The sequence below is a fragment of the Cladophialophora carrionii genome (genome assembly GCF_000365165.1).
Source record: "Cladophialophora carrionii CBS 160.54 unplaced genomic scaffold supercont1.9, whole genome shotgun sequence".
Classification (NCBI taxonomy): Eukaryota; Fungi; Ascomycota; class Eurotiomycetes; order Chaetothyriales; family Herpotrichiellaceae; genus Cladophialophora; species Cladophialophora carrionii.
This window is the reverse complement of record NW_008481834.1, coordinates 810758-833791: the sequence shown is the minus strand read 5'-3', so window position 1 is coordinate 833791 and position 23034 is coordinate 810758. Positions and strand designations below refer to the sequence as shown.

The window sequence follows — 23034 nt, the reverse complement described above, 5'->3', positions numbered from 1 at the left end:
CATTATTGTAGTCATCAGGATTTTCATGTATGATGCTTGCCTCTTCCTCGCCCCTGCAAATCACCTCGACGGCGGGACGACCTTTCTCTTCAACCACCCGCAGAAACTCTCAAAGAGCACCGCGTCATGGCCTTGCAAATGGCGGATATGGATCGTTCGCTTGGACCGTGTGCGTGTGTCAGCAGGAGGAAGAGGAAGAGGAGACGTCCTGATCGAGATTCTCGCCACGAGAGCCGGCTCAGGCTCGGGCTCGGTTTCTTGTTCGGATTCGTCGTCGTCGTCCTCAGACTCCTCTCTATCCTCCATTACCGTGTCTTCAAGTCCGTCCGGTGCACGACCTCTATTCCTCTGAGCGTCTCGGTTCTTGTCGACCTCGCAACCTCGACGTCGTCCACTCGCATCAGCGTCCTGCACCTGAATCGCCTTCCTCCTCGCTTTTCGACTCCACACGTCGCCTTCCCGGGCCATGAACATGCCTACCCCTGTTGCGGCGTCGAACTTCCACGCCACGCCATCGAGCTTTCTAATCTCGCGAGTCACTTTTTCGGCCACGGCTCTGGCGGTCCCTAGTCTGTCTCCATTTCCATCTCCATTTTCATCTCCATTTTCATCTCTGTCCTCGGCTTCGTCTTCGACTTCACAGTCAAATTCCATCTCGGTCAGCGGCGGCAACCACTTCTTCTCGACTCCACTCCCGCCGCGCACACCTCTCGCGACATGACCTCCCGGCCTGAAGCCCATCCAACTCCAGGCCACACACCACCGTCGCGTCTTCTGGCCCTGGACGAACTCGGTGACGGCAAAATTCGTACATCCCTGGTTCCTCAACTGCGTGACGATGGTGCCCACGCTGCTCAACTTGCCGAGCATGGCGGAGAACCACTGGACTTTGCGTCTCATCTCCGCGTGGGCCGACTCGCGGATGAGTTTTCCCACGAACGACACTTCCCCTCCCGGCGTGATCATCTCGACCGCGGCGCCCGTGCAACTCGAATTCGGTGGCCGGGATTTCTGGCCTGCCGACCCGAGAAGTTCCGCCTCTGACGAGTAGAAGGGCGGGTTCGTCACCAGGACGTCGACTCGGTCGAAATGCTCGAGTTGAGCCGCTGGGATGAGCTTCCCGCCTGTTCTGTCCGTGTCGATCATGCGGATTCGGGAGCCGAGATTGTTCGCCGAGATGTTGCGCTGGGCGTATTGCCGGTTTTTGTCGTCGATTTCCGTGCACAGGAAGCGCCAGCGCGGCCGTTGAGCGCAGGCCAAGAGCGGGTAGATCGCGGAGGAGCCTGTTCCACTGTACTCGGCAGGGAGTTAGTCATGGTTTAGTGTGGCATAGTCAAGATGATACGGGATGCGATGTGATGAGGTGGGCAATCCAATAGAGACTGCCCCACCGAGTGGCAACAGCAGACTTACATGTCGAGGCCGAGGACTTGTCTTTCCCGATCATATCCCTGGTGAAAATCGGGCGACGTGTCGTCCAGGAGACGTTGGATGAACAGGATGTAGTTGAACCGGTTGGGCACCGGCGGACACAGTCTATCGTCCGGCACGTCGATGGTGAGGTTGAAGTCCCGGTGGAGGAGACATTTGGTCAGCTGTCTGACGCTTTCCGGGTCGGAAAAGTCGAGTTGGCGATTCGGTTTGAGCCTGTCGTCCGTCCGCACGCGGGAGGCAGTTAGTTTATGTTTGTCGTGGTCGATGATGCCGCGTGTGCTAGGGTGTGGTTGGCTAAACATCGATCCTTTTGCTTCCATCGTCTTCCCTTCATGCCCTCTGTCTTGTGTATGTGGGCCTCCAACACGACGCGACCTTTTACATACCATCCCTATGACATACATCTTCTCCCACAACGGGGGAGGAAGGAAAACGCTTCAACACCGCCACTCCCATAATTACCCGCTTCCGGGAACAGAAAGCTAGAGAACATACCTCTTCGCAAAGTCGGGATACTGGAGTGCCAAGGTCGTGAAGTCTACGTCATCCTCGTAGATGTTGTCGGGAGCTGGCATTTTCGCACACGTACATCTCACTCATGCCGGTCTCCCAGGACTGCGGTCGGGTCCGACAGTGTCGGTGTGGATGTTAGTCAGATGGCACGGATTGGCATGACCGTCACAGTGAGGGCGGCGCTATGTATCGGTTGAGACATGCGCATCAGATAGAACGTATCTACATATACTGTGCAGAGTGAAGAAACATTGAGCAGGCCCAAGATGTGCCTTTGCAATGAGAATCTGAGATCCGAGAGACTGAGTGATCGGTCGGTCAACCAATCACGCAGGGAGAAGGATGCGCTAATGAATATAGTACGCCACGAGACCACTAAATCGTATCAACTCACGTGTCTAGACACTGCGAGTATACATAGGTACCCCGTATGTGTAAAGTGGAAGTGAAAGCGTGGTAAGCGTCTTGCCCAGGATCAAGTTCTTGATCTTTCTATGAGTCAACTTGAGCCGCCGGTGATCCACGGATTCATCCTGGACTTATCCTTCGAGGGAGCGTCGATGGACGGACGATTTCACTATGAAGGTGTTCAGCGTCCGATGTGACTGACGCGTTGTCCCCAAGTCGGTACAATGTACAGTACCTAGTAGGTACGTTAGACCAACTTGATTATCCTCACATTACAGTTGGGCTCCTGATACTCTGGTACTCCGATACACTACGGCAAGATCCATGACCGGCAACATCGCATGACCAATGCAAGAGGATAAGGGCCTCCAGGGTCGAGATACGATGTCCCTTGATTGAAATCATGATCCATTAAACACGAGGACAGACGCGGTCTCGGGCATGAATATGACTGGTTGTTGTTCGCTTCCGCACTGCAGGGGGGAATACAGTTTCTGGAGGAAGAATGTCCGGTCATACATACATGATTACATGCGGTAACGCATGATGGTGATAGTGATCAAGTCAGTATTGGCATGAGAGAGATACCGCAATTGCAGGAATGTGCCCTCCGTGTTGATAATTGCCTCTGTGAGAGACGCGCCCTTTACCGGACAACGATGGGTTACTTCATAGAACAGTCGGTATACGCAGTCCATAACCGTGTCACCACGTGCGATCACAACACCTTCCTGATACCACGGAGGCGCACATGGAATGAAAGCCTCACAATTTCCGGCCATGTTATTGGTGTCTGAACAAGGACAAAAGTGACTGTGTGTAATGGTATCTGAACGAGCACATAAACCGACCCGCATAGACCTGCGCCAGACGCGCAGCGACTGAGAACCCATGGGTATAAAAGGCGAGTCGAGTCGACCAAAGTCATGGACCACTGCCGGCTCGAGTCTCAAAACGCCTCCGATGATCGACCCAAGATAATCGTAACTCATTTCATCCATCCTGTTTCCCAATGTTTCCAACCACCCAAAGCAAGCACTGTACATGTGCAAATCCCTCTGGCCTCTGACCTGCTTTCCCGCAGCAAGTCTCGCCATTCGTGCCGACGTCACTTTCCGGCCCTCAATTAATGCTTCTTCACCAGCACAGCCTCATACAAGCTCACAGCGGCGCTCAGCCCGGAGCCAATCACAATGGCGAACCATCCGCCCAAAATACTCTCGTTGACAGTTGCGACGGTGAAGTGCGTGTACAACCCGCCCAGGGCAAGATGGTTCGCGTACACCAGGTATGCAATCAGCCCCTTCGCCAGACTGAAGATGAATGGGTCAAATTGCATCTGCGTGTTGGCTTGCAGAGCGGCCTGGCGCGTGGAGTAGCTATGGCTGGGGTGCGCTTTCAGCGGCAGGTTGATAAAGTACGAGATGATCGCCGGTAAGATGAGCGACGTGAGAGACCACAGGGAGAAGGGCGCCCAGAACTTGGACTCCAGGAGAAGAAATAGATCCGGAACCAGGATCGGCGTTGGCGTCGACTTCACGTACGGTACGGCGGGGATCTGAGTGAGCAGCTTGTTGGGAAGGATCTGAGCCCGCAGGCCATATGCTTCCAGCAGGATGGCGAGCACTGTGACCGTCAAAGGCGAAGAAAGGAGCTCCCGCGACGCATCGGCGGCCTTGTGGATCTGCGTTCGGTCATAGGCATCTGAGATGGATGTCCTGATGCGACGCGCCTGTTGATCGATTACGTCGGTGACCACAGCGGGCGAAGGTGGGATGGGTATTTGAGACGCGAGGATGGAGGTGCGACGAGCAACTTCTTTGGCTGGAGTCTTGACGAGAGCACTCACCAGCGGCTCCTCTTCTCTGCTTCGACATGTCAGCTATTTGCTCCTGGAATGCAACCCAGGCGCGATACGTACGTCGAGTCGCGTATGTCGTTTGGCGAAGTAGTTGTCTTGCGCCTCGGTTTCTTCACCGGAGCCGGCGCATCGTCGTCGGATTTCAGAGTCTCGGTGACCTTCTCAGCGATGGTCTTCTTCGTGGGCGATCGTGAGCTGCCGCCCAAGCGCTTGTAGTATTCGCTCAATGAAGGATCTTTGTTATATGTGGTTGAATTGGCGCGCAGGTGCTCGTCGAGAGCGACTTCGAGCTCGGCTTTCTTCAGGTGTGCATAGCTGTGGTCGCATACAAGTCAGCAACAATGCGCGACACAATGCGACACAGAATGAACGCGTCCGCGGGTCGGTGAGGGCGGTACATACTCGGCCAACTTGGTCGTTTCAGCGAATTCAGTGAGGTCGCTTTTGCGAAGTTTCTGGAGATATGGAAGACCGGACATGGTGGCAGAAGTGGTGCGTCGCCGCGACGTGCGTGTAGATGGGTGGAACAGTGTCTTGTTGCGAGGACGGAACGGATGCGATGCTGATATCACGGGAACCTGTAACTGTTCAAGCTGAAGGGCGGGTGGTGGTGGGAGGAGGCTGGGATGGACACCTAGGCAGATCGGGGAGATAAATGCCAGTGGCTGGGGGAGCGGCTGCCGGGCGTCCCTAACAGCTCGCCCAAGGAAGCCTAGCCCAAGCGTGTATGTAAACAACGTCCCCCAATTTGGCCTTAGCTCGTCACCACGGTCACCAACTGGGGAGGCTATGGAACGTGATTGGCCGTGTACAGATTGAGAAGAGATGGGTGTGAGCTGTCCTGTAGCCGGTTAGACTTGGAATGGAACAAGAAGTGAGGCTCGAGTGAGCCCGTGCCCAGGACTGTGTAGACGCGATCACGGCGATGCACCAGGATCACGGTGAAGCTTGAAGCTTTCGAGATGCAAGTCACGCAGCCGCCTGATGACGTAGTGAGGAATGCCTGACAACTCCTCGTAGCAAGTACAGTAGGTGCCCTTCACCATAGCACTCCTAGCTAAGGTATGTACTCCGTACGAAGAGCCGTAAGAATACGGAGGACCTTATTGAATACTCGTAGGCACATCGTTTGAGAAATGCCCTCACTGAAACGGTTCCATGTCTGACTCGTTCCGCTGCATAGTACTCTGTACTCCGTACTCGTACAATGTACTGTATTCAGTGAGGAGCCGAATGACGCAGCCTTGCCTCCGCCAACGCTTACTCTGGAGTCGTCTCTCAAGCCGACTCTACGATCCATCACCTCGAGCTGCTGTGGAAGACACGAACACGATGTGACACTGGATAATCCCTCTCACATGTTGATTCATCGTCCTCCCTTCAGGCTGCGTCTCGCCAAGCACCGTGACTTTGTTTGCTGGTCAGCTGCCAGTGGTCATGCCTGACTTCTGCCTCGCCCTCAGACTCAACTTGTCGTTCCTGCATATCCGTACCCATCCATATTTGCCTGTGGCCTGACCAATCGCACCATCATATCGTGCGAAGTAAATATAGTTCCTGCTCTTTGCCGCTTTTTGAGTCCTTTTATTTCATATGATGGCTCCGCCAGACCTAAACTCCCTCCCTCCATCGAGATCAACTTCTTCGTCTCCCATGCAACCCCGCTCGATGCAGACCGCAAACCTCCCACCAAACCGCAACCAGACTCCTTCGCCGCGGAGCTCATCCATATCCCTTGCGGCCGCCGCTGTCACAAATGCGGCGAATGAATCACGGCGCTCTTCGCTGAGCAACAGAGGCTCGCCTCGGCTGGGCCGCATGCCGTCCGATCGCCGCCGTTCACAGGTCGCCATGAACATCAGCCTGAACGACCCTACCATTCCGAGTCCGGGCGAGTTATCAAGCAGCGACTCCCGGACTGGGTTTGGCCACAGCTATGCCTTAGCGAGCCCTCCCACTATCGGCGGACGATCAGCCATCGCGACCGGCGACCCCCACCACCAACGCCAGCCGAGTCTTGGTGAAATCCACAATGAGCTGGAACAAGAGCAGGAAGCACAGGTGAACCGCATGCTACAGATGATCCGAGAACAACAGCTTCAACTTGAGGCTCTTCGAAGCAGTCAAGGTCCGAATGGCACTCACTCGCGTCATTCGTCACAACCAAACTCCGCTTTGCCAGGGAACAATACGGCCGTCGTGGACGACGAGACTCCTGCCTCCGAACGCTCGCCGTCTTTCCCTTCCATCCATCCCGCCGTCCCAGCCGTCCCACCACTGACCCGACGCATCTCCCGCGGCCCTTCAAGCGCCAGTCGCTCGCCAGCCTTGCGGCCGATGCTGGGCCAGGAGTCCAGCATCAGCACCGCTGTTAGCACCGACTGGCCTCCCTCACCCGTGGAGAGTGTCAGCACCGCCCGCAGGAACAGTTTCCGCGACGAGACCGCCTACTACCAAGCCGAAACCGCAAACCTGACCCGTGAGAATCAGATGCTCAGGATGCGGATACGGGAACTGGAGCGGCAGATTAGTGATTTGAGTGCCTCACCCAGGAATACTCCCGCCACTCCATCAAATCTGGCCACCAGTCCGCCGGTCCGGGGCTCTGCTGTAGCTGATGCGGAGGCTTCTGCAGCCGCAGGGGTGGCGAGGATGGCTGCTGAACCGGAGAAGGTTTGAAGCAGGTGTGTCTCGCGATTCCGTGGTTCGGGAGCATTAGAGGGTTTCTGGGAGTGTATGATCTATGTACCACTACGAACAAAGTGCACCGCACTCACTTCAAAACGTCACGAACTGGGGGGCATCTATTGTGCAGGGCAGACACACTGGCGTTTTCCAGCAGGACCAGGTGTGCACGGTTCGGGAACACCAGGTCTTCGAGATAATCGACGGGAGTGCGGCGTGGGATGGCGTTTAGTGGGAACAGTAACCGACCCAGCGACTTAGGTATTCGGGGTTGGGCTGGATAACTCTTACTCCTACTGTTTATTGATATGATCACCTTTCCCTTCAACACAACGGTCCGAGTCGTGTGGGTTTGGAGCGGACGTGACAATCCCAAAGGCAGCGTGACCAATATTCGTGTGGTGGTGCGAGAAACAATACTGAACACCTCATCCTGCCCAAGGCGAGTCAAAGAGCGTGTTTACTGTACCTTCCGCTGCCAGGCGGAGGAGCTGAGCGGGTTGAAGCTGGACGGGGGCAGTCCCTGTGTAAGTTACTTTCCAATTCATCCCAATTAGGGATTCAACGGAGTAGCGGATTTGCTCCTTATTGCCGCAACCTCGCGAGAGGGCCGCTCCCATGCGAGCTTGATTTCCCGTAAAGTGTAGCCACTCAACGGCCATGACCGACAGTGATATCTGAAAAGAATAGGTGTCAATTCTGGATATCGCTCAAGATGAGACGCCTCTATATGCTCATGATCTATTCTCCCTTGAATCCAAGATGGTTTAAAAAACCTCGAAACGTCATCTGGCGGTTCGTTCCCGGTAAAAGTAAAAACGGCACGCTCGGGAGAACCACGAGATTGCACCCCATCATGCAATTCTCTCGTGCCCGCCTCTTTCTTCCTTGGCTTTAGCCTTGTGCACCTGGTTTTCATGCCAGATGCTCCATCCACAACATAGCACCCCGAGCACGGCCGCGCCAAATGTAACCCAGTAAGCCGACCGGTAGCATTGATTCCCCAGCAGACATTCCATGTGTCCTTCCTGGTCGTTCTTGACGGAGTGGGCGTCGTAGATTTTGCCGTAGAGCAGGTTAAACACGTTGCCGGACACGACGGGCGCGAGGGTCATGGTGCCCCAGTTCTGGGACAGGCCGTGGACGCCGAAACAGTGGGCCACAAGGGACGGGTACACGCCGAAAAGGATGCCGTAGGCGAGACCCGTCAGGCTGGACACGAGGACGAGGTAGTGCGGGTCCGACACGTTGGTGGCGACGACCTGCGTGACGCAGAAAATCAGCGCCGAGGCGAACAGGCACCAGAAGCGCGAGCGGTTCAGCTTCGAGACGAGCATGTCGGAGCCGATGCCCGAGAGGAGGCGGCCGCTGAAACTGCAGAACGAGAGGATCGAGACGTGCATCGCTTGGCGGGCTTCGATAAAGGACGCGGGCGTGGTGGGGTCGGCGTGTTTCCAAAGCGCGAGGGCGTCGTTGCCGATGTTACTACACAGGCGGCTCGTTAGTAACTAGTCATGAGAGGTCGCTGTTGAGCGCATGGTTTGAGGGGAGTATTGGGCGATTCTACAGATCGAGAAGGGAAAGATTCAATGCAATGAGAAGCCTGCACGTACTTGATGGTCATCAATCCAACACCAGTCAGCAGACCCATCATGATGAATAACTGCCAGAACTCAGGGTGTGGGAGCAGGGCGAAGCCTCGAACGTCTAAATGCGGGTGCTCGTGATTTCTGTCAGATTCGAGATGCTTTGAAGCTTCGAGGTCTTCGGCAGCTTGTTCCTGGGTGGAGGTTTTTGAGAGAAGCGATGCTCCTTCATCGCCAGTATGGTGTGATTCCGGGTCAGAGGAGAAGGACTCGTCATCCCCACGGGCGTTTGAGGAATGGGTTTTGGGCGCACCTGGTTCTTCGTATCGAGGGGATGGACGGCTCCCTGACGGTCTGGTCCGGTGGAGGACTTGGTGTTCATGTTCAGGGACATGCTGGTACGTGTGGTGTGGGAATACGCGTATAAACGGGAACGAGAGCAGGGGCAGCAAGACGGTGCCAGTTGCGAGGAGAATGAGAAAGTTGTATGTGCCGCCCGGGAGTATTTGCGCAAGTGCGGCAAAGAACAGAGCACTCAGACCGAACGCAGCCAGGGGAAAGGCTGTCGCTGTTCCTCTCGACTCGGGATAGTTAAGCGCGGCAGCCTTGATGGAGGCGGTGAATGCTGAACAGCTGCCGGCACCGGTGAGGAAGGAGAACAGACATATTAACGGGACGCTGTAGTGCCCGGGTCCAGCCTCGTAAGCTAGAATTCAGTCAGTGGGAGGCCCCATCATCCCCGATCGAACGGTACCTTTGGCAATGGGATAGTAGCCGGCACCGAACAGCACGATGCCCAATGTCAGACCCCATCGTGGCCCTTTCGCGTCGACCATCATGCCCGAGGGAATGCCAAAAGCGTACATGCCAAAATTCCCCAGATTGCCCTGCGTTAATGTGTATATCAGTACCTCATCCTTCTCTTGCACTTATATTGGAGGTCGCATACAATGAGGTTGCTGTCTGTGGCGGTCAGCTTGAGCCGGGCCGCAAAGCTGGGGCCCCATATCGAGTAGCCATACTATGTCCCAGTCAGTCCCGGTTCTCATGCAGCGAGCGAGGTGAGCGCGCGGACATACGTTGGAACCACAAGCCAGTGAGGTGACGGTACAGGCGACGACGGTTATGATGCGGGCCTTCTTGAGGTCCGAAGGCATGAGGAGCATCTTGACTCTGTCCGGTGGGAAACCGCTATGGTCACCTCGTCATGTTGGATATGAAGAAGATAACGGCCGGGGAGAGGCCATTGAAGTGGGTGGATGAGATGATGTTGGATATCGGCATTTGAGCCGATCGCGAAACATTCAACAATCCCTCAGCTCACCCTCACCACCCACTCACCACCCGCTCACCCTGGCTTCAGCCAATCGGGATCCGGTGTCGTCACTGGCCGCAGCCGAGATTCCGAGATAAACAGGCGTCGGCCTGCGCCTGCGTTTCTGATCCTGTCTTGCCATCAACAACCACCCCACTCAGTAACTCAGTATCCTGCAAGACAGCATAATCCGAGAATAGAGGCCGACGGGCTCTAGCAGCTGTGCGCGCGCGGCATCGACTCCATCTGACGACAAACGACGGCGAGCACGAGACCTACGCAACGAACCCCTCCTCTCCTCAGCCATCGACATGGGCGGCGTCCTCGCAATTCCAGCCCTGCTGCTCCCATCGGCTGCGACCTTGTGGTCGGTGGGAGCTTCATGCTGTGGTGCGGCGTCGTGCTCGATGCTGTGTGGCCCTTGTGGCATGTCCAAATTTCGATCCTCCATCGCCACCAGAATAGCGTACGCCATGATCCTGCTAGTCAACAGCATTATTGCATGGATAATGCTCACACCGTGGGCCATCAAAAAGCTGGAACATCTCACCCTAGATTATATGACTTTCAAATGCGGCTCCTCCAAATGCTACGGCTATTTCGCCGTCCAGCGCATCAACTTCGCCTTAGCCATCTTCCACCTGATCCTCGCCATCCTCCTCATTGGCGTGCGGAGCACAAAAGATACCCGGGCGGGTTTACAAAATGGCTTCTGGGGACCGAAGTTGCTGGCTTGGATTGCCTTTGTCGTCCTGTCCTTCTTCATTCCCGAGGGCTTCTTTCTCTTCTGGGGAAATTATGTCGCCTACCTCGGAGCCATGCTCTTCGTACTCCTCGGTCTTATCCTCCTGGTCGACCTTGCGCATACCTGGGCAGAGCTGTGCCAGGACAAGATCGATGAAGGAGATGGCCCAAATTATCGCATATGGCAAGTTTTGCTTATGGGGTCAAGCTTGGGCATGTATCTGGCCGCCTTTGCCATGACCATTGTCATGTACATCTTCTTCGCCAGCAGTGGGTGCAGTATGAACATCTCCGCCATCACGATCAACCTGATTCTCCTCTTCGCGATCACGCTGCTCAGTGTGCAACCCGCGATCCAGGACGCCAATCCGAAGGCAGGCTTGGCCCAATCGGCCATGGTCGCTGTCTACTGCACGTACCTCACTTTCTCTGCCGTGGCAATGGAGCCTGACGACAAGCATTGCAATCCTCTGATTCGAGCCCGAGGCGCCCGCACAACCACTGTTGTGCTTGGTGCTATTGTGACGATGCTCACCATCGCCTACACCACCACACGCGCGGCAACGCAAGGGTTCGCCATGGGAAACGGCACCAAGAAGAACAGCTACGCTCAGCTCACGCAAGATGAATACGAACATGGTCTTGTCAGTCAGCAACCAGCCTCACGCCGCGAGATTATGCGTGCAGCAATTGAGAGTGGAGCACTTCCGGCCTCGGCCCTGGACGAGGATTCGGACGAGGAGGAAGAGGCCGAGGTCAGCTCCAAGGACGACGAGCGCCAAGGAACCCAGTACAACTACACGCTGTTCCATGTCATCTTCCTCATGGCCACTTGCTGGGTCGCAACACTGTTGACGCAGAAGATGGACCCAGAGAGCTCGACTGACTTCACACCTGTCGGTCGGACATACTGGGCCAGTTGGATCAAGATTATCAGTGCATGGGTGTGTTACGCCATCTACAGCTGGACTCTGGTTGCACCCGCCGTGCTGGAGGGCCGAGACTTCTCTTAAGGGCGGCTTACTGGAGCGGTGTACGCCTCTTTATGCTGTCGGGTGACCCATGTCCGGTGTTAACTGTCCGAGCAGTAGGTTTCTTGTATAGCGATTGTATAGGTACGGCCGAGTCAGCCAGTGTATTGCTTGCAGCAGCCGCACGTTTGGGGGCTGCTTATGAATAATCCACATCGACCGATCCCCACTGGTTCCACAGACCATCTTGGCTATACAGGCTCTTTTTGGCAAGTATACACCGTGTACGATCATGGCTTGACCCGCTCAGCGATTAAGCGGGTCATGCTATAATCGTGTCGTTTGATCAGCCCAATCACCTTACACAATATGCCGACACCAGCATACGAGGTAGGCTGTGGGGGCAGAATCAGTATCGAGGCGCAGCCTTGACAGCCTCAAGTCAGTCTTGAGCCCCAGGCCGCCAATCTCGACCATTGATGCTTCCTGGTCATCGACAGTGTTGTTCAACACCGGTTACGGGTACCGAGCCCTTCGATCGTTGACAGTCACCTGGCCCTTCTACGGCCGGTTAATTCAGGAGCGGCCAAGACCTCGCTTGACTAAGGTCTATCTTTCCCTAGCTGACTTGGCGTCAGCGACATGACTATCCTTCAGCCCTTTGGACGAGTGGATTGTCGTTGGTAGCGCAGCAAGACTTCCTGGTGCACGCCATCATGCTCTTTTACTCGTACAGAGGGCATGCTTGGGAGAAGGAATTCCAAATTACGGGACTAATGAGCCTGGCCTTAGCTATCGAGCTACTCCCTGGGCCATAGATGCTTCATGCCATGTCGACTGCCTACCAGTTTGCGACAAGTGGGTCAACAATGGAGCATATTGTCTATCTTATGACCCCTGATATCCTTGGTATCGAGAAAGCTTCAATCTCTGCTACGTACGGGCAGCGAGGCGAAGTCTAGGGCATGCGCACCGCCCACATGGTGACGATCTGTATCAATGTGTTTCATGGTTTATATCTATTCCCACGCCCTCGATCCTAGCCGGCGACGATAACGACACTGAGAAACCGTCGCCACTACCTCTACATATGAGCGGTACGCCGACCATACGCATTGCAACGCCCTTCACCAGCAACCAGCAGGCTTCTGTCACCCAACGCGACGGTCCCGGCACCAGCGTCGGCGCAATCCTATTGACCTTGACCCAGGCAGCAGGCAGCAAGCGCATCTCCAACCCTCGCAGACGTGCCTCCGTCGCTAGCTGGATGCCACCGAAGCCTCGAGACTCAGAATCTGCCGATCCAACGACGCACGACCGTCCCCACAGAGAAAATTGACAGTGATACTTCACTTGCGCTGGGTCCATTCAGTCAGCCATGTCTGCGACTACTTCAAGATGCCACACCCCAACCAATTCGCTGGATCGTTTGTCCACCCGTTGCATTGCTACCGATCAATCAGGGAAGCACCATGTCATCGTGACTCCGCTGAGTGAAAGTGGGCAACGCTCAGGGAATGGACCTCAGCTTCGCTTCGTCATCATGCGACACGCAGAGCTCGAATGGACTCCAAAGGCCGCCACACAAAAACACAAGCGGCTAGAGAAGGTCGATCATCCCCAGCCATCGAGACAAGTCGTAGATGCTGGGCCGTTTTCAGACATCCAGTATCTCGGACTGGATGGGTTTGACGGATGTCAAGCAAAGAACCCGCCTTTTGATGCCACAATGCTCCATCGCCGTATGTGCTGTGCGTCAACGGTTCGTCTATGCGACAACTGACTGAATGGCTGGCTGATCTTGTCGTATTACGCAGTCCTTACCAGCATGTTTCCCAAGCCTGTAACGGTCCGTCTCCGTCATCAAATTGAGCATGTTTTTGAACCCACGTTGCGGTTGGCCATGCAGCATGAGGAGCTGTTTCAAGCAATGATGGCCATGGCGCTCGCGTTCCAAGAGATTCGAAGTGGCCAACTGTTCATCACACCAGCCATCGCGTATCACAGTGCTCGCAGCATTGCGTGTTTGCGAACCAAGCTCCAAGAGCTAGAGACCGGTCCTGACGATGCCGTAATGATCACCACCATGCTTCTCACTGATATAGCGGTAATGACCCTTCTTGAAGATATTGCGCGACATGGACTGAAGATTCCGCAGACCAAGTACGGCACTCGGGCAGAGTATATCGCCCACTACCGTGGCCTGAGAGAGATGATCAACATGCGAGGAGGCCCAAAGACGTTTGTAGGCAATACGCCTCTGTTGGCAATGCTCGACTAGTAAGTAGGGTTCTCTGGCCTATCACAACCTCTACTGACAGACAACACAGCGCCGATGTTGTAACGGAGATGCTGGCAATACCGAAGCAACCAGAACTGGTCGAAGACTTCGGCAGTGACTGCTCATTAGGCCGTGAGCACGATATTTCGTCCTTGCATTACCCGGTCCACCCGTTCCCACCGGATCTCTGTAGCGACATCGCGAACCTCCCCGAAGGGTTTCGTGAGCTTGCTCTCTCCCTCCAACTCAGCAGGGAAGTTATCAGACTGATCATCGGCGCCAGCCGGCAAGCGTTCTTTGACGCGGAGGAAGTCAAGTCGCGGCCAAAGATCTACTGTCCGTCAATGATCATGACCTTTTCTCGAAAGATCTTTGCATCGTCGGCCCGCGTCACCGAGGCCATTGTTTGTTTGAGCATCGTCGTCAGCTGTTTGCGTTCCGCCTCGTTCCCCTTTGGTAAGGAAGACCTCCAACTGGTGATGGAACTCAGCTCTTTGGCGGCACGACGAGGAGCCCGGGAATCGACTCCGGACCAGCACTACCACTATATTTGGACTGTGATGGTCGCGGCTGAAGCATGCGAGCAGGACCCTCTGTTGTCCCCCATCATCGATAAATTGCTGATGGACCTGCTCGAACCGACGGCCAGACACGATTTGAAGGCGCCGCATCTCCTCGGAGAATGGGCAACTCTCGAAGAGATCCTGCGGAGGTATTTCTGGAGGCACGACTTGCTGGAGAAGTGGAAATGCGTCTGGGCGGCGGCTTTGCAGAAGCGGCGCTCCACAATCCAGTACAAGTACTCATAGCGATCCTCATCCTCGTTGCAGTTACGATTGATCACGAGTGAGGCACGCACCCCTGTACTCATACGCCCCTCTGACCGCTACACGGTAGGAGCCTACCGCCTCGCAAACACGCCTCGCCTCATCACCTTGCCACGGGGGCAGAAGGGGTTGTGCGAACCTCGATCGCCGTGGTTCTTTGATCGCCAGGAGGTGCATCTCCGATTGGCCGCGGGGGTGGAGACCAGGGTAGTGACCAGGGTGGTCGCGATCGGACGAACAGTTCCTCGTCGATCCCTCCACAAAACGACCAGGATCACTCCCTTTTTCGACCACGACCATGTCGTCGTACGACCACTGATAGGAGAAACAACCTCACATCACTTCCTGCGGCCGCGGAACCGCTACAGCAAAGGAGACACGAAAGTCGCTCGTTCTGTGTGTGCAAGACGAGCCCCGATGCCCCCCAAAAGAAGAAGGCTGCATGTCGAACCCCCTCCCCCCCAAGGTGGAGCTGTTGGCCGACCACTGCTGTGGTGGCAACGAGGCTGTCGGACGCAACCACGACGTTGGGCCCTGAGGCCCTTTCAACATCACCTCGTTGGTGTGTCTCAGGGGCGCCATAGCTGTACCTCGTATCAAGTTCCTCTTATGTAGACGCTAATTACCTATTTCAAACCCCTCGTTCCAAGACATCCGGACTTTCCTACCAACGGAGTACGTAGTAGATAATGAGTCCGTCGCCATTCATCCTTTCCTCCCCTGGTTCGCAGCGTAGTGGCGTCTCGGATTCGCAAGGCACATACGGAGTGCATACTCGTACACCGACGCCTGCTGGCCCCGGGTGGCCCCTTGCTGCCCATCGAGAAGTATCGTAACCGGATGGTCAAGTGGAGGCCGCGGAAAACGAACCCAATCTGGGCTTCATTCCGGCAAGACGATGCGACGCCAACGTACAGGAGACCTCCGACTCACGTACGAGTACCCGGCGGGTGAGGTAGAGACCTAAATAACAGGTGGTACGGAGCGATTAGGTGAATACTGCGAGTCTGTCTCGTGCGCAGCAGTTAGACGGAGGAGCACACCGTACAAAGGTAGGAGGTTACGAAAAGCGGGCTGGCTCTCTGGCTGGCCGGGTTGGTAAAATCACCTAACGCGCCATGATTAACCTACGTATGACTTTTTCGACGACGACGACGTCAGAGTGTCCCTTTCCCTGTCCCTGTCCCTGTCGCCAAGCTACACGGTACACAGTCCGAGTCCGAAGTTCTGGATACACGTACCACGTACGAGGACGACTACTGTGTAGAGGGGCCTCCGGAGACCTGGGCCAATCAATTAACCGCGCCCTGCCCTCTCCTGTCCTCTCCTGTCCTCTCCTGTCCTCTCCTGTCCTCTCCTGTCCTCTCCTGTCCTGTCCAGTGACGTGCCGGTCCTGCAACAGAACGTCAACAGAGTTTAGAGAAAAATTGGCGGGGTCGTTACCGAAGACTCGGTTCTCCCGCTTCATCCTCATGCACGCTACCAGCCAGCCAGCCAGCCAGCTGGGGAAGGACATTCAAGACAGTCCAGGACGCTGATCCTCCTAATACGGCCAATGCGTCGACTTCTCTCCCGGTAAATGACTAATGTAGCGTCATCTACGCAGGCCGCCGACACGGAGTGAACCAGGTCCACAGTTTAGTACAGTACCTACATATGCTGGTACTAGGTAGAGTACCTAGGAGTAGGAATAGCAGTGCCTCTCAAGAACAGGGAATAGATCCTCCGTAGTACCGAAGGAGTACATATCGCGTCGGCCACAGCTGTCCTACCAGCAATGCAAGGCGCTATGGTTCAAGCTCAAGCTCAAGTCACTTCACGAGCATGAGTACATAAAGTCTTCTCCTGGGCTGTGGACAATGAGGTCCGGGGTACGAGGTAGGTGCATGTATATCGATGAGCGACGACTCCAACAACGCATTTATCGTAATACTGTGTACAATCGACATTTCAGGGACAGAAAGATTTGCCAAGAGAGGCTGTACTTCTGTACTGTGACGGGCGTTGAAGCCGCCGTGGTGAGGTCTATATGGACCCAAATGCAACGCAACAACAATAGGGTTGTGGATGCGCAATAGTGTAATGGTACATAGGGGATCCCCTGGACGGTATCCCAGGCGAACAAGTGGAGACAAAGAAATGTATGCAGAGGACCAAGAGAAAAGCGAGTCTGGAGATACAGGACACTTGTTTGGTAACCTGTCTGGCCGTCGGGAAAAGCGGGTGTGAAAGAGAACAAAGAAAGGTTGTAGTTGTTCCTGGCAGAACAGGAGCCCGACAGAACGACGTCTCGCAACAGAAGATGCGTTTTCGCCGTCCACATTCCGAAGTGTTGAACACAGTGAGCCTTGTGCTGCTGCGTCTGATGTCCAGAAAGCTCATAGCTAGAATCTAGCAGAGCCTACCGCCGTTGCTACCGCCGTGAGGCGTCGGGTGCTGGTTCCCCAGTGTCTGCGTATTTCGCTGAATAGAATGTACCTCCCACAGTCAAGTCTTGTAGAAACCCTTCCACAGCGCCGTGTCAACGCCTAACAGCATCGTCCATGAGCTCTCGATCCGTTTCGCTGTCGTTGTCGGTGTCGTTATCGTCGTTACCGTTATCATCGATGCTGGTTCACGGCAGTGTGGAACCGTCGTTCGCTTGAGCGCTGCCTCGCAAAGCTTTCTGAACAAGTGAGGTCGTGCTAGCTATGTTAGCCACACCTTTAGGTTTGGGACTTGCGCCAATTTGACTTACCAGCAACGAATAGATAGAGCTCTATGCCGAAGCAGCACAAGAAGACCCTGGCGACTACTCATTCATGCATCGCCCACCACTCTGCAACGTCAACGGTGGTTCCGCCCAGATGTCGCATTACCGCCAGTGCGTTGCGAGCTGTAGTTGAAGCACGACGAACATAGATTGTGCCCACACAGCTTGCACTGATGGATGATGACAACCGTCACCCTGCATTTCTGACATGTCCATATAATGTCCGGACCATGGCTTGAGTTCGCGATCAACCCGTACTGATGTCCCGGACATTGGTCATATCGATAGCGGAAGGAGATTCGGGTATTGGCTGGCTAGATGATTGTGAGGAGCACAGGTGAGCGATAGAGTTCCAAGAGGAACGGACATATCCTGCTGGGCGAAGGGGGACCAGATGTCAGACTTACATCGGTGCTGGGTCTGCCCATATTCGCGTTTGCTAGATTCGCTGCGCAAGATATAGTCTGATATTCGTATGGATTATGGTGTTGGTGGGGGAACGATGGTGGAAACTTGCTGTGGTAGTATACGCAAGAGTCTGATCTCTCCCATCCATCCACCAATACTTATAGCAGTCTTCTCGTTTGTCGACGAGCTCAACGACAACCATGGGATTCATGGCTGGTTGACACAAGTGTTTGGCGGTCACTCCATCATCAAACGGGGAAGTCACCGATACTCCTGTCACCAGGTCAAGAGAGTGGTAAGGGGGAATTTGTGGCTGCTGTGAGTCGAATGAGCAACAGGAGAGAGAATATCATGGGGTGACATTGTCCGTGCGAAATCCTTGACATAACTTCTTCAGCAGTTTGATCGCCATCCACAACGGATCTTGGCTTCCACTGGTGCACGGCCACCATCGACTGTAATTGACCAGGTGAGCGGGAAGTATCTTCCCCTTGGTGACGCGAAGGGAAAGTCGAGCACACCATGGCGAAGCGGGAGTGATTCCACCCGCAGCCTAAGACGAACTCAACTCGTTTTCGCTTCGAGCATGCCAGTAGTGACGCGAGGCGGTCAGGGATCCGAAGAGATCCAGTGTCGCGGCACAATCCGAGGTGCTGGATCAAAAATAGCGTTTTGGCATCTAGGATAAGTTTAATGACCTTTCCACAAGGCACAGGAGTAGCCGTGAAAGGCCAAGTACGTAGAAGTCTCTCGTAAACGCCCACTCGAAGAGTAGCCGCGTGGGATGATATTGTACCGAGTAAGCTGGAGCGGTTTCAGGGCGGGATGCCGGTGGGGCGTCAACCGAAACCCGTGCGATCCCAACGTTCGATACTCCGTCCGCTGGCATTTCCGTGAGCACAGTTAAGAATTTCCAGATGACAGCGGGTAAGATCTGGTCGTGTGTGGCGCATCACTCGCGAATTGCATCGAAGGTGCAGCGCTTCTTGGACGAGCAAGCAGCTGAGCGGACCCAGCTGGGCCATCGTGAGGCGAGACAAGCTGCAGGCGCTAAACCCGAAGGCCCATAGGTGGCCTAGCAAATGCCAGGCTACGAGTGCATTCCGATGATCCGTTGGCGAGGGTAGCGTCGATCTTTTACCGAGAGATTCCAAGATCGGACCCTTTGGCTGGGTCCTTTTAGTGCTGCCCCTACTGGAGTCAAAATTTGTCAAAAGCAAAACCACCCTTGAGACCCGGGGACTCCTCGTCAAATAGGTGCGCGCCGTCCATCTCGACGCACAAGCTATTGATCGTGCAGGCGTGGCATTTAGCGAGCACCAAGCTGAATGTTGCGCATGGCTGCATTTTCTTCACACCGCTAGGAATTCCGACTGGTTCGAATCGCTCAATCGCTCTACAAAGTGGTAGGTTGTGGGGGGGCCTCGGGGTTCGACCGGCAAAGACGGCGCCCTTGAATACGAGGCGAGGATTCGCTATTAGCGCTGTGATAAAGGAATTTATCCACTTCGGTCGGGTTGTGATCTCAACAGTTAGCGTGGGATGTAAAGAAACATCTCGAGTCGACGTTGTCATAAATCACCCGCAGTCGCCCTCGAAGCAGGAGGTAGACTATGGAGTATTAAAGGGCATTGGTGGTGTCCTGTGGACTCATGGAAGATCCAGGGTGTTTTTCGGATTTGTGTTACCATGGCCGCAGCATTGATTGGGAGATCCGAAAATGAAACACGCACTCCTGCTTTGATGGTGGGCCACGACCGGCTGGCACTGACAGTAGCTCAAAGGAATCCGAGATTGGTTGTGACAAGGCTAGACGTACGAGTTCCCTGCATTCAGCAGGCACGGGACCGCGTCATGACATGTCAGCGTTCGAGAGACGCCAATCAAGGGCCCTTGTTCCTGAGATGTGGCACCAAGGCGTATGCGCAAGTCGGACACGGACATATTTCTCAGTCCCTTGCTCGCAAGGACCGAATTCCGCCCGTGTGGTTGCGTCGTGCAGGTTGGTAGGCATTCGTGATCGTAAGGTAGGAGCCTTGGTCTTTGCGACCGTCGACAAAACGTACGAAGTGATCCTTCTGCATGTGGGATGCAAAGCCTGGTACAGGGGTTGACTAGAGCTCGTGGTTTGACAAATCTCTCAATCAACAGGGTCTCACGCATGAGCGAAGAGGGCCGACATGTCCTCTGGCTCGAGTCAGCTTCGACATCTCCAAATGATGGCGTCGTACTTACCACCGTGGTGATTCCGTCGGATTGCTTCAGCTAGCAGATTGGAGAGGTCGATCATGATCAGCTTCTTCGAGGCACGGACGCGCTCAGGCGATATCGGAAAGGTATTGGTCACAACAATGTAATCTATGCAGTCGCATGCTTCCAGCTCTTCCAAAGAATCCTCGCCGAATAAAGCGTGAATCGCGATGCAATACACCTTTTTTGCGTGGCCGATCTTCACGCAAGTTTCTGCAGCGGCAATCCATGAACCGGATCGATCAATGATGTCGTCCATCATGAGAACCGTCTTATCCGTGACATTGCCTACTAGGGTGATGGTGTGTTCCAGATCAGGGTTCTTGATCCCTTCCTCTTCCTCATCAGATGTTGCAGCAGCATCCATGCTACCGCCCAGGGCATGTTCCGGCTGAAAAGACGATGCAGTCGACATGAAGGAGGAGGTCATTGGGTCGTTGACAGGGTTGTCCACCCCGTCTTGCAGATGACGGTCTGCTGCAAGATTAGCAAGAGAGGCTGACATGCTCGACATGGCCGATGATGGATGGTCGTCGTCCACCAGGTGACCTTGGACAATCCGGCCCACAAGCACATCGCGTGCCCGTTGATCATTGTGTGCTTCACTGGCTTCGTATTCAGAGGGTCTGCGGGCGTTGGGAGCGGTTTCGATACGGGAGAGGCGGTCAGGCGACGAGGGAGGGGAAGTGGACTCCACCCTCGCTGTCCGAACAAGGGGGCTGGATGCAATGGTCACCGCTTTTGGCCTTCCAAGGCCAGGGCGATTGCTGCCCGTAGTTGCGTGGGTTTTGCCTCGGTGAGACAATTCTCGGCTGTGTGACTTGTCGGACTCGTTGTCGGCATCCTGCCCATCGTCTCCATCCAGCAGGCGCTCGCGATAGCGCATCGACTGCGGCTCTATGGCATCAAAGAACACGGTGCTGTCTGCTAGGCTGTTATGGTGGTGTGGATGTCTGGAACGATCCCGGTCGGTGGACACAAGAGCGAAGCTCAGCTTGAGCGCATCGGCTAAGGAAGTAACTCGTTTCGTGCCGCCTACATTTTTGCTCACTACCACTGCATCTCTCCAGCAGGGCACATTGCCTTTGATCCATCGTGCAATGATTGGTTCAGCAAAGAGGTTGTCGACAGGCTTCCCAAAGAATCCCTGCATTTGCGAGGCATGAAGGTCGACCGTGATAATGTGGTCCACTCCGGCTACCACCATGAGATTCGCAACCATCTTTGCCGTGATGGCACCTCGGTGGCTCTTCTTCTTGGATTGCCGGGAGTATGGAAAGTAAGGCATGACTGCGGTGATGGACTTGGCCGATCCTCCTTTACATGCAGCTACCATGATGAGCATTTCCATGACACTGTCATTGATGTGAGGGCTCCCACTCTGAACGATGAAGACATCTTCGTTCCTGATTGAAGTGCCGATTTGGACGCTGATTTCGCCATTTGCGAAGTTGCCCAAGTCGCACTTGGCCGGTGAAGAGCCTAGACGCTCGCATATCGCCTCGACAAGGGTGGGATGGGATCTGCCTGAGAAGACTTTGACGCCTCTCATTTTGATGTCTGAGAGTAAAAATCTGGAATCAACTGCAGAAATGAGATTGCCAGGTCTCTCTGGTCGTACAATCAAAGAATTGATTTGGATAGGTCAGTCTTTGAATCCTGTGTCTAAGTCTTTCATTCTGAAAAATGTGTGGGTGGTCGTACGAGGCAAGCACTATCACGCCGCGGATATGAGGCGGGTGGAACTTTTTGGTTGCTCTGGCGGCAAGGAGCCAGTGAAGGGAGTCTGAGCTGGAAGTGAACTAGACGTAAGGAGACTACGGCCAAGCATTACTTGATTTGACGCAACTGCTATCGCCGCTCCGCGCGGCGACTCGCTTATCGCGTAGCATTCCAGCGGTGGTCGTCATTTTCAGTCTCTGACTTCAGTCCCTTGACGCGGTGGGTTTGCCTCTATGGCATTTCATGTACTTATCATTATGTGCCAAACATGCCTCCTCAGTTCCCAGAGATCCAGGGTGGGGGCTCCTTGATTCTCGCATGGCAAATCAAGGGCAAGGAGGTACTCGTGGTCGGTGGTGGCGAAGTAAGTTTCTATCATCCCAGCGTGTCTACAGGGCATGCAGCTCACACGACGTCCAGGTCGCCGCCGGCCGAATCGTCAACCTACTGAACGCCGATGCCAACGTCACGGTGGTGTGTCCGCGCAGCGGCCTAAATGAAGAGGTGGCATATCGAGTGGAGCAGAAGCAGGTCAAGCACGTGGACCGCATCTTTCTGCCTCTCGATCTCGAGCCCGAGAAAAATGTCGCGATGGTGCTTACTGCTGTCGACGATCCCGAAGCCTCGACGAGGATATGGAAATACTGCAAGAAACTGAAAATTCCTGCGAACATCGCCGATGTGCCTCCAGAATGCGACTTCTACTTCGGCAGCGTCCATCGCGATGGTCCTCTACAAATCATGGTCTCGACGAATGGAAATGGACCCAGGATGGCGGCCTCCATTCGACGACAGATCGGCGACATGCTTCCGCCGGGCACTGGCGACAGCATTAAGAAAGTCGGGCAGCTCAGGAGGAAACTTCGGAAAGTCGCACCGGGCAAGCGCACGCGCGACATCAGCAAGAGAATGGCTTGGATGAGTGACGTCTGTGACAGTTGGACGACTGAAAACTTCAATGCAATGGATGAGGAGGATATGGACAAGCTAATGCAATACTATGAGGCGGGTACAGTCCCCAGTTTTGAAGAGATACGCCTTGGGTACCGAGGGGATGTTGTATGGGAGTTCGATGGTTCTTTTGGGTGGATGTAACAACACTCCTAGCTGCTGGGCAGAGCTATCTTGTACTCCATGAAGGAGTCGAACCATACCAGATTTCCGCAGGTACTCCTACGAATACGCTGGCATCGAGATTGGACCGCGATGAAGCCTCGTGCCAGTTCGGCAGCCTTGCAGGTCCGTCCCTGAGAGCAAGCTTTTCCAAGAAAGAGACA

The 23034-nt window shown here is 54.8% G+C and overlaps 8 protein-coding genes across 8 annotated transcripts; 4 read left to right on the top strand and 4 right to left on the bottom strand.

The window, feature by feature from the left end:
- Positions 1–60: 60 nt before the first annotated feature.
- On the bottom strand, positions 61–2009 carry G647_09383 (uncharacterized protein; the record flags this gene model as incomplete). Its single annotated transcript, XM_008733686.1, has 3 exons — positions 61–1291; positions 1414–1773; positions 1930–2009. 3 exons carry the CDS (start codon positions 2007–2009, stop codon positions 61–63), a joined length of 1671 nt encoding a protein of 556 aa, XP_008731908.1.
- Positions 2010–3481: 1472 nt separating this feature from the next.
- G647_09382 (uncharacterized protein) lies at positions 3482–4695 on the bottom strand (the record flags this gene model as incomplete). The annotated part of the gene is made up of 3 exons (XM_008733685.1): positions 3482–4220; positions 4277–4531; positions 4619–4695. The coding sequence occupies 3 exons, from the start codon at positions 4693–4695 to the stop codon at positions 3482–3484; spliced, it is 1071 nt and encodes a 356-aa protein (XP_008731907.1).
- Positions 4696–5812: 1117 nt separating this feature from the next.
- Positions 5813–6895, top strand: G647_09381 (uncharacterized protein; the record flags this gene model as incomplete). Its single annotated transcript, XM_008733684.1, has 1 exon — positions 5813–6895. The coding sequence occupies one exon, from the start codon at positions 5813–5815 to the stop codon at positions 6893–6895; it is 1083 nt and encodes a 360-aa protein (XP_008731906.1).
- An 860-nt stretch (positions 6896–7755) lies between these two features.
- On the bottom strand, positions 7756–9653 carry G647_09380 (uncharacterized protein; the record flags this gene model as incomplete). Its single annotated transcript, XM_008733683.1, has 5 exons — positions 7756–8386; positions 8515–9193; positions 9242–9374; positions 9437–9508; positions 9567–9653. The coding sequence occupies 5 exons, from the start codon at positions 9651–9653 to the stop codon at positions 7756–7758; spliced, it is 1602 nt and encodes a 533-aa protein (XP_008731905.1).
- A 460-nt stretch (positions 9654–10113) lies between these two features.
- Positions 10114–11559, top strand: G647_09379 (uncharacterized protein; the record flags this gene model as incomplete). The annotated part of the gene is made up of 1 exon (XM_008733682.1): positions 10114–11559. One exon carries the CDS (start codon positions 10114–10116, stop codon positions 11557–11559), a length of 1446 nt encoding a protein of 481 aa, XP_008731904.1.
- A 1501-nt stretch (positions 11560–13060) lies between these two features.
- Positions 13061–14607, top strand: G647_09378 (uncharacterized protein; the record flags this gene model as incomplete). The annotated part of the gene is made up of 3 exons (XM_008733681.1): positions 13061–13259; positions 13335–13797; positions 13848–14607. 3 exons carry the CDS (start codon positions 13061–13063, stop codon positions 14605–14607), a joined length of 1422 nt encoding a protein of 473 aa, XP_008731903.1.
- Positions 14608–19940: 5333 nt separating this feature from the next.
- G647_09377 (uncharacterized protein) lies at positions 19941–21587 on the bottom strand (the record flags this gene model as incomplete). The annotated part of the gene is made up of 2 exons (XM_008733680.1): positions 19941–19972; positions 20021–21587. 2 exons carry the CDS (start codon positions 21585–21587, stop codon positions 19941–19943), a joined length of 1599 nt encoding a protein of 532 aa, XP_008731902.1.
- A 438-nt stretch (positions 21588–22025) lies between these two features.
- Positions 22026–22852, top strand: G647_09376 (uncharacterized protein; the record flags this gene model as incomplete). The annotated part of the gene is made up of 2 exons (XM_008733679.1): positions 22026–22121; positions 22178–22852. The coding sequence occupies 2 exons, from the start codon at positions 22026–22028 to the stop codon at positions 22850–22852; spliced, it is 771 nt and encodes a 256-aa protein (XP_008731901.1).
- Positions 22853–23034: the final 182 nt, after the last annotated feature.